Raw genomic sequence first — 10,452 nt, 5'->3', positions numbered from 1 at the left:
ACATTCAATAAGCACCTTTTGGTATATATAATATAAAGAGTTATGATATTTTAATAAACACCTTTTAGTATATATATTACAATATATATTTTATATACCTATATATACAACACAAATTAAATTAAAGATTCAACATTCTGTCTCTTATTCCTTCTCATAAAAAACTAATAAATAAAACAACATTTCCTTTTTTTGTCTAACTAATAAAACTTTGAACTATTTCTTTCAATATATATATATATATATATTAAAAATTTATGCATTTTTGCTTACTACTCTGACTCAAAAATAATAATTTTTTTTCCCCTAAAACTCATCCAAAATCTATTCTCATGCATCGCATGGGTTAGCAACTAGTCTTGTAGTACCTATATGAATTTTTAGGATCCCTCAGCTTTCTAGTCAACTAGATGCCAACTTGATATCAAGGCATACATGCTGATTATAACTATCTCCTCAGCATATGGGTCAACTAAATGTCAACTTGATATCAAGGCATATATGATGTACTCAATAAGGCCGCCATCAACATGCTCTACCTCCACCAAAAAAAAAAAGAAATAAAAGAAAAACAGAAACATATTACCCATACCCCTTTGTCCAAACAGGTACAGAGTATATTAATATCCCCAACCCGAATGAGATGCAAACGGTAATCAAAACATATGCATATGCCCTCCAAGGGTGTTCGCTTTCTCTCATTGCATTGAACTCAGCAATGAAGGTAGAGAGAGTACTCAGACAGCCCAAGAATCCAAGTTGTATGCCCGATGCCACAGTATCACAAGTCTGGCTATTCACCTGCACCAAATGATTCAAGATTGTGGTCATGTGCTATGCATGTAACAAATGCTCACGGAGACATGTTAATTTTTACATGATTTGGGAAATTCCCAAGATTGAATTTGCCAACACTTACAGCTTTCTTCACGGTAGAGAGTGCTGCCATGATGCAAGCTGCAGGAACATTGGCCGCTAGAGTCCCAAATGGCACCCATTTAAACAAACCAGCCCTGCCTAACCCACGTCCATTAAGTCTGGCTAAGAACCACCTGATCCACACACCTGGAGGTCCAACAAAACAAGCCAACCATAGCTGAGCACCACTGCTGCCACTGCTAAACTCCTCCCTCAACAGTGCTCCACATACACCCCAAAACAAGCCTAGCATCAAAATCAACACCACTATGACTGCTAAGTGACGCTTGAAGCTGTCCACCCTCCAGTTGCTGCTTGAGCTTGGAGTGCCACTTCCTGTACACACATTTCGCCTTGTTAGAAGCCACCTGAAACCCTTGGCTGTCTCAATCCCAAAAACAATGGAATAGGCTGCAAGAAACAAACCTGCATGGAATCATACAGGTTAAAGGACCATCTCACTCTTAAGTGCCAGAGCAGGCTATAGACTGTTGTTAAGTTTTGAATAGACTAAAGTGGGATATACAATTCAAATTTAATATTTCAAATTCTAATGGACCAGATTACCTGCACTACTACATCAACATAGTTCCTACAGTATGGATTTTTACCTACAAGAAAACCAAGCACAGCAAGCACCCAGTGGCCATCAACAATAAGATCAGGCATTTTCTGGTTCCAACCGTTGAAAGTTGTAAGACTTCCCAAATAACCAGTCGTCAATCCTATTGCTAGGTAGTCTGACACACTGGATATGTCTGCTTTGAAAACAATACCCCACCACCCCATCAAGAAAGAACCAACCTAAAAAATGAAAAAAAAAAATATTATTATTATTATTATTTGAAGCAGAATATCTTATATCTTCCAATTAATGTCTTTTGTGACCTTTATACACACATATGAAGGGTTGAAAGCAAGAAACTGCATATAAGAATGTCAGTCCTAGGGCACTCTTAAGCCCAACACCAATCACAACACAAAGTTCCATCACAAAGGCTTTACCAAACCAAAGAATCAAGATGAATTTCTAATTTCCCAATCCTAGCTATCCTGTACTGTGACAGACCTTCATAATTTATGCCAGACATAAGTTGTAATTAGGAGCATATAATCATATAAGTGATTCTTCAGAGCTAGGAAAAATGTAGGCTTCAATACTCGCATAGTCTCATCCACTATTGTAATTGAATATGGAGAGTGACTACCACAAAAGTCCCAACTCTAGAAGTGAATGTTGTCCAAAACAATTGTATCTTTGGAGTAAATGTAAAATACCTCTCAAACAATTTTACTTTGCATGACCATAAAGAATTAGCTACAATTGACTATCATCAGTGCATGTTCAACATATTTAATTCTTTTGTCATTAATCAACTTATCTTGATTCTTTAATCATATCCTCCAAATACTCATAACTTGATTAGATTTTTAACAAAGTAAACATTGAACTATCACCACATAGTTCAAGAATGAGTGATTCCTCAACCACATCACCTGCCACTATAATTTTCTCACAAAGCCCAAGCATATGCATGATATACACATTGAAAAAAAAGACCAAATCAGTGATTCACAATGATTCTTCCAGTGGAAATCAAACACTTAAAATAATATTGAAATAAGACACATATTAACGTCAAATGCACTGAATATGTGTGCATGCATCAGGAGAGAGAGAGAGAGAGACCACATTGGAAGGAAGGTCAGGGTACAGAATGTTTTCATCATTTGTCAAGCCAGCAACTCCAGGACCAAATAGCTTTTGTAGCACATACCTTGTCAAAACCTGCACATTGGGGGATGTTAAATATCATAAAATTGCTGAGTATGCTTACCAACATGAAATTTACAATTAATCAAATGCAAAAGTGGAAATTCTGTCTGATCCAGAGAAGACTGAAATTCCAAACAGCCCAATCACAGAACTACAATTCGATGTATGATAAATTAATAATTTTAGTTATTTCGAAATTCTTATGACAAAATGGAGGTAGTATGTCCAAATTATTAAGACACTAAATTGAGCCTCTCCAACTTTTGTCAAAAAACTATTCAGTTACTTCCAAGAGTTTGGATTGTTCAGAACTCCAGCACTATGGTTCATATCTAGTTATGTCAAACATGGATAATTAACAATAATAATTACAATGACGCTCTTAGAGAACTTCCTTTTTCTTTTTTTCTTTTTCTTTTTTTGGATATTATATCCTTTGATCTGTATACCTTTGGTTTATAGAAGTTAGTTTTTAAACATATATTATCAAGCAACACAAAAATACATCTGCATCAAAATTCTTCCCCAAAAAAAAAACCAAACACCACACCCTAGTAAAAAGAAACAAGCACAATGGCATTATAAGTTATGAGCATATTGCATTTTAGAACTTAAAAATAAATAAATAAAATAAAATAAAAATAAAAATAAAAAAATAAAAATAAACTAAACTAAACTAAAAGGAGTGTGCATATATATATATATATAGTGCATATTACCCCAAGAATCCCAAAAACAGCTAAATGAATGAGGCAGAAAGCATAATCCAATAACTTTGGCAACCTTTCCTTATCGTCCTGCATATAGAAACATGAAACACGGGCATTACTTGAACAATCAGATCAGAGGGAAACAAGACATGTTTAAAGCAGTCATTAAATAATCAACAGCTACCAAAAAAGTTCAGGAATTTCATTTAACAAAGATAAAGAAATGAGAAATTGTTGATGAAAGCTCACTTGCTTTTTGTCTTTAGAGCACACAATTGCATCTGTGGAAATGGGAGATATGATTTCCTCAGGCAATGGTGTCACTATGGAGATCGTAGTCATTGTTGGTGGATCACGAGACCAATACCTATTAAGGTGCAACAGAGTATCCCCAGAAGTGGTGGCAGATACTCCATTCTCTAATGCATGATCAACAGAAAAGAGTTGGCTGCTACTCTCATTGTGCCTGTTGCTATGAAGAGCCCGATCCCCAATATCCCCTGCCTCTGAGACAATCTCACTTTCAATGTCATCATCAATATAAACAGGTGCAGCTGCTGACAAACTTATAGAATGCCTTCTCAATGAAGAATTGGCACTGATTGTGCAACTAAATGATCCACTTCGTCTGGGTTCAGAGTCAGCAGTCCCAATATCCATGACTTCCCACCAGAACCTCAAGGTTTGATTCCTCTTGGAATAACTTCAAAAGTTACTGAAATAAATTCAGATGTTCATTCAGAGGCCAAATCTGTATGAATATAATAATAATCCAGCTACTGCTGACAATGATGATAATGTTAGTACTTTTAATTCCTGCAAACAATTCTCAACTACTACACTTTTGAAAAAACTAATTATGTGCAAATAAGCACAAGTGAAAACACCCATTCTAATTCATTTTAATTAAAGGTCAATCTTGAGAAATATAAGCTCATTAATATGTGTTGGCGTCTAAGTTCTGTGAGTCATGATATTTGAGAGTTAAAGACTCAAAAGTAATAACATATGATAGTCCAAACATTTCAATTTTGATAGGTATTAGTACATCTTCTCCCTCAAACAACCACTCAGACAAAAATCAAAATACTTCGCCTATAAGATCATGGCCTTAATGAATGATGTCTTTAAATTCAATTTAAAACAATTCGAAACATCGATATTGTCTGCTCCATCTCCAAGATTGCCATAATGTAAGAAAAAATCTTCTAGCATGGTCATAATTAAAAAAATTTCGTCTCCGAACCCATTAAATTTAATAATAAATAAATAAATAAAATAAAATAAAAAACCTCACTTTATACGTAAATAAAAGTTATAAGTTTCTACATTGCCAGAAAGAACTTGAGATTCTCATTTAAAAGCACTGAAACATGATTAGAAAAACTTCTTAACCATAAAATAAATGACAGTTCACACAACTTTCTCAACAATACCTCCACCTCAGATCTAAAGTTCACCAAGAACAAAGAATATTTTTATTTCTATGTTTAAATAGATTTAAACAACAGATAAAAACTTTTGTTTTTCTCAAAAAAAAAAAAAAAAAAAAACTAGGGAACAGAAAAACAAAATGGCATTCCAATCACCTGACACATAGTACATGCACTAGTGAATTTGTTAGAACTTACCCTTTTTTTATCAACTTCACAACAAAAGGGATGGTTAGGCCAAATGGGTCATAATTTTATAGATTTAAGAAAGAGGGCAAAGCTGAATATTATAGCAATAAAATCTGATTCCACTAGTTTTGAAAATCCTTGCTCTAGATCTAATGGCAGAACATCCCATCTCCATGCCCAATTAATAAATTTTTTAGGAAAAAACTCAAAACTGTTAACAAGAAATTTTATCATATTTTCAAAGCCCTAGTAACTTGTATTTTGTTAATACAGATGCTGCTGGTGTTTTGTAGAATAGGACCTCTAACTCTGTTCTCACTGTTACGGTGAGATAGCTCTGTTTGTATTTTCCCCCTAAACAAAAAAAAAAAAAAAAAAAAAAAAGCCCTAGTAATTGGGTGTAAAATATGTTTGCGTAGTTAAGCTAGGCAGAGGAATAGCATTGACTTTCATGTTCAAAACACAACCTACGCTAGATCTCATGCAACAAAAGTCAAACATTAAAACTTGTATGAAAAGATATTAAGTTATTGATAATTGTCAGGTTGTTTACCAAAAAAAAAAAAAAAAAAAGATACTTGTCAGGTTCAGATAATCATGACATGAGAGAGAGATAAAGGCACAAAACCAAGCTTAATTTAGTATGCACTCACTTCATTGTGACATTTTCTAAATAATAAGCAATTTACTCATGGACCCAATTTAATCAATGTGGTGCAGTGTATAATCCATTTAAAATGAGGTTTCATAACACTATTCACACATTTAAAATTTTTTACTATAATGTTTTCAGTTTTTCAATAAGCGATATCCAAACACACCTTAAATTAGCAATTGCAAGATCAATCTGATGCATATAACTTACACGTTTCCACAATTTGAAAAACTAAAATGAACCTGTCACATGGGTTTTCACCAGGGACGAACCCAGGAATTCAAGCTAGGGGCCGGAGATAAGAAAAAAAATTCAAGTAAAGAAAAATACTAGAATCTAAGTAATATGCATGATGCATTTAATTATAAATTTAGTATTTCTCACTAATTTTCAATTTATAAATTTATCTAATTTCAATTACTAATTTAGCATTATAAGTTAATAATATGTACAAATGAATTACTATTATTTTAATAAATTTGTGTTACAATTTATTATATTATATGATTTATCTTTGTCTTTTATCTTTGTTTTCTTTTTCTTTTTTTGTCACTCACCCGGCCAAACCGACACTATGATTTTATACACTATCAACAAACACTTTATTCATTGAAAGTTGAATCACTTTTCTTATTGATACGACTTGTCCCTATTTTATTGCCCAACAACACACACAGATATTTTCTCTAATCTCGACTCTACTCGCCTCTCTCTCTTATCTATATAATATAAGAGAGATAGTCACAAACAAACATAGAGTCACAATTCACAAACACACAGTCACAAAGCCAAAAAGCCAAAAAATAAATAAATAAATAACACAAGCACAGATTCACTAAAACACAAACACACAAGCACAGATTCTGAGATTTTGAAGGATAGATTAAATACTTGAGTGTGAAGTGTGAAGCCTGGAGCAGATCAAAGCCAGCAGCGGCGTCACGGCGTGGGCAGCAGCGGTAGAGTTTCTCTCAGTCTCTCGCCTCTCACTCTCTCTATCTTGCCTCTTAGCCCTTGGGTTTTTTTTTTTTTTTTAACATGTGGGCTGGCCGGCTGAGTTTTACATTTGAGCTGGCCGGCTGGGTTAATGCCAATGGTTTACAAACTCGGAGGGGCCCAAGTTTTTTTTTTTTTTTTTTTTTTTAATTAACCTAAAAAAAAAGGGCCGGAGGGGGCCTGGGCCCCACAGGCCCCCAGTGTCCGTTCCTAGTTTTCATGATGTTAGAAATTTCATGGTAAAATTGGTTGAACAAAACTAGTGTCACAACAAAAATTCTTAACAATTTCACAAAAAGCAATTTGTCTACCAACTCACACTTGGGCCAATCATAAATCTACGATCTTTTTTAAAATGACCCATGTGTAACCAAGGTGGTAGGTAAAATTGAGTGTTGTTATGAATTGTTGTGACTTTAGCTTTATTGAAATTATTAAACTCTATGACCCAGAAAAATTGACAGTTCGAACAACAAGCAGAATCTTCAGCAGCAAACTCATATTTTTAATGGCAATCCAATCATATGACTAAAATTACTAAGAGCTAAAAGATGTGTCCTCCACTAACAGAACATGAAAAACGAAAAAGCAAAATACAAAACAAACCCCACTCAAATACTATTGGGAAAAATTTCCCAAGAATTTTTAAATCGATGAAACAACAATCTGAAGTGAACCTTTTTCAGATTAGCTCATGCATGAACATTGAACAAATAAGAACATGAAAAGTGAACCAAAAAAAAAAAGTAAAAATTACAACAGAAAAGCTATTACTTTTACGGTTCATTATAATAATATTAAATTGAAATATACCACGTGGTTCAATATACACTTGGAAAATAAATAAATAATGGATGCATGTGTAATGAGAGGGAAAGAGAGAGATACCCAACAACTTGTAAGAAGGCAGGAAAGCAAGTCAAAATCGAACAGAGCGCTGGAACAGTTTTCTAAGATTTCTCATTCAACACGACCTTGGGGTGACCGTCCGTATGTGAGAGAATCCATGAAAGAGAAGCGAATGCTTTTTGAACCTGCGAGCAAATGAAAAAGAAAAATACTAAATAGAATGCATTGATTATTTGGATAAAGTTTATTTTGCTTAAAACTGAAAATAATAAAAAAGTTATTGTTTATGCGCTGCACGGTTTAATGCCTAAATGCACTGTTCATGGCATTGATTCTTTGAATACAGTTTATTTTGCTAAAAACTAAAAATAATAAAAAAGTTACTGTTCATGCGTTGCACGGTTTACATGCCTAAATGCACTGTTCATGGCATTGATTTTTTAAATACAGTTTATTTTGCTAAAAACTGAAAATAAAAAAAGTTACTGTTCATGCATCGCACGGTTTACATGCCTAAATGCACTGTTCATGTCTCATGAACAATGCAAGAGGCGCTGAAAAAAAAAAAAAAAAAAAAAAAAAAAGAAAGGCAAACGCAGGACGTAGGAAGTGCAAAACGCGCTTCCTAAACGCACACTTTGTATCGCAATGATAACTAAAACTGTGCAATACACAGGAATTCAATTAGTAAATATATAAAGTTCTATATATTTAGATGTATGTTTGTGACTAAAAAAAAAGTATGTGTACTTATTGATTGCTAGAAACAACATGAATGTGACTTTGAGTATCAATATCAAATTTTAATTTTCATCAATCTTCATTGAATGAAGAGCAATCATCAGTTTGGAGGTTTGTTTATGGAGTTTTTTGGTGTAAGAAACCCAATCCCTAAACCCACATGGAATCGGAAATAAAATAAAAGAGATGAGAGAGAAGGAGAGGGCAACAACCACTGTTTGTGGTGGTGCCGCTGAGTTTTGTTACCACTGATGCTGGCGGAGGCTTTGGGGCTCTTGCCTTTGGATAGAGCTTTGGATATTGAGGATCACAAGAGATAGAGAATTTTAGAGATAGAGAGAAGATGGTTGGGTTGGAGAGAGAGAGAGAGAGAGAGAGAGTATAGTTCCAAAAAAATAAAGAGAGAGAGAATGTGTGTGTTTTAAAGTGGGCAAGTGAATTCATAATAAATGAATAAATAAATATTATTTAAAGAAAACATACTGTATTTTATATAATCTGATGGGTGTGGCAATTCTATGAACCCTAAATCCGGGTTGGACTGCACGAACCGGTGGCAGGACCCTGCGGTCCAACCCCTTAGCAATTTTTTTTTTTAATAAAAAAATTAAAACAATTTTATTCTACTTAATTAAATTATCCATCTCTTACAAAGAATTAAAAAAAAAAACTATAATTAAAATCCTTCGAAGATATTCAACTTTATTTCAAAAATTAATCATAAATTTTAATGTTTTCATGATTATTATTTTATTTTATTAACTTTCTTATTTAATTATTAAATATATGCTTGAAAATCATTAAATTTCCCTCACATATATAGATATATTAGTCAATTTTGCTAGTTTTATAATTAAATATCTATATTTAGGCTTTAATTAATTATTAAATTAATTATGACGTCATCACAGTTCGACCCCGATTCAACCTCAAAAACCTTGAACCTCTTCATTTTACGGTTCAATAAACAGTCCGAGTCTGAAAACCTTGATCATAATGTGCAACCACTTTAAATTTTAGCCAATCAAAGTTGAAAATACTAAAGTTAGACATCATTCAAAGAAAAAGTAATGGTTTAAAACATTCACGTAGTCCATATGAACAGGATTTTTTTTTTTTTTTTTTGGGTAGAACAATATGAAAAGGATTGCTTATGTAGATGCAGCAGATCCGGAAATGGGTGGCAAGAAGCTCATGAAAGTTTGGAATAATGATAGCGATATAACAATTTCACAAATATTTTAAAATTAGTATGCCAAACAGCCAAAGTGCGAAACTCATTTAATGATATAATGATATATTAATTTTGAAAATGTTGTGGTTTTCTACTTTTTCTTGTTATTGTGATGCTAACACCGTCAAAATTGATACAATTTTATACTATAACTCGTCACATGACCTATCGAGTTATGATTAATAAAAGTATATTTGATACAATTTTATGTCACAAATCATCATATGACATGATGAATTATGATTAAAAAAAGTGTGATAGTGGGCCATTTAGGGCGCACGTTCACCAATTTCGGTAATCCTAGCATTACTTTTTGTATACATTACTCTTGGGCAGTCATTTCACTAGCACAACACCAACTCTCTAAGTCCAAAGCCACGCGTTGAGCCGTTGAAGTGGAATGTCCTCTATTCCTAGCTTGTTTGTCTTCTATTTCATTTTGAAATGTCCTAAAATATTATTCTGTTTCTAAAAATAGAAGTCATTAATTTACTAATGTTCTTATTATACCCTTACTTTATTTTCAAAACTATTTGAAAAGAAAACTAACAAATATTTTTTTTTAAATCAATCTAATTGGGACACCTTTTTAGTTGCCTCATTAAGATAACTCTTTTAAAAAAAAAACTGATAAATTTACTTAAGGATAGTTTTGAAAACTTATACATTTTTATAAGGTAAACAAAACAATAAATGATGTTTCCTTAAAAAGTTTGACTCTTCAAACAAGATAAACAAATTAGGACGAAGGGAGTATATATTACAATTTACGAGAATATTAAATATATATATATATATTTAAATATTTTATTATGTGTGTTTTTTACTTTTATACAGATGATGGAATGAAAAACTGAAAAATTGGGGATAGTGTATGGGTTTGAAAACATGTACACTGTTATTTGAAAAAATATATGGAAATACGTGTAATATTATTTAAAAATTGAAAA

General features: G+C 32.8%; 1 protein-coding gene across 2 annotated transcripts; it reads right to left on the bottom strand.

Moving 5' to 3' along the window:
* Nucleotides 1-289: 289 nt before the first annotated feature.
* LOC112024655 (uncharacterized) lies at nucleotides 290-6,738 on the bottom strand. Of its 2 annotated transcripts, none has more exons than XM_024057265.2 (7): nucleotides 6,574-6,738; nucleotides 3,655-4,120; nucleotides 3,415-3,492; nucleotides 2,609-2,707; nucleotides 1,530-1,722; nucleotides 920-1,344; nucleotides 290-801 (listed from the first exon to the last, which is right to left on the bottom strand). In XM_024057265.2, the coding sequence occupies exons 2-7, from the start codon at nucleotides 4,063-4,065 to the stop codon at nucleotides 583-585; spliced, it is 1,425 nt and encodes a 474-aa protein (XP_023913033.1). In that variant the 5' UTR covers nucleotides 4,066-4,120; nucleotides 6,574-6,738; the 3' UTR covers nucleotides 290-582. The 2 variants fall into 2 exon arrangements, with proteins under 2 accessions (XP_023913033.1, XP_023913034.1); XM_024057266.2 differs by having other exon boundaries at nucleotides 920-1,254; nucleotides 6,574-6,737.
* Nucleotides 6,739-10,452: the final 3,714 nt, after the last annotated feature.

Source organism: Quercus suber, unplaced genomic scaffold, assembly GCF_002906115.3.
Source record: "Quercus suber isolate HL8 unplaced genomic scaffold, Cork oak 2.0 scaffold_2, whole genome shotgun sequence".
Lineage (NCBI taxonomy): Eukaryota > Viridiplantae > Streptophyta > Magnoliopsida > Fagales > Fagaceae > Quercus > Quercus suber.
Note: the sequence above shows the minus strand (reverse complement) of the source record. Positions and strands in the feature narration are given on the sequence as shown.

Coding starts and splice junctions, on each gene's coding strand:
- LOC112024655 (XM_024057265.2), bottom strand. CDS start 4,065: ATGGATATTGGGACTGCTGACTCTGAACCCAGACGAAGTGGATCATTT. Junction 3,493..3,654: donor GCTCTAAAGACAAAAAGCAA/GTGAGCTTTCAT, acceptor TTCTATATGCAG/GACGATAAGGAAAGGTTGCC. Junction 1,723..2,608: donor CTGACCTTCCTTCCAATGTG/GTCTCTCTCTCT, acceptor TTCATTTTTTAG/GTTGGTTCTTTCTTGATGGG.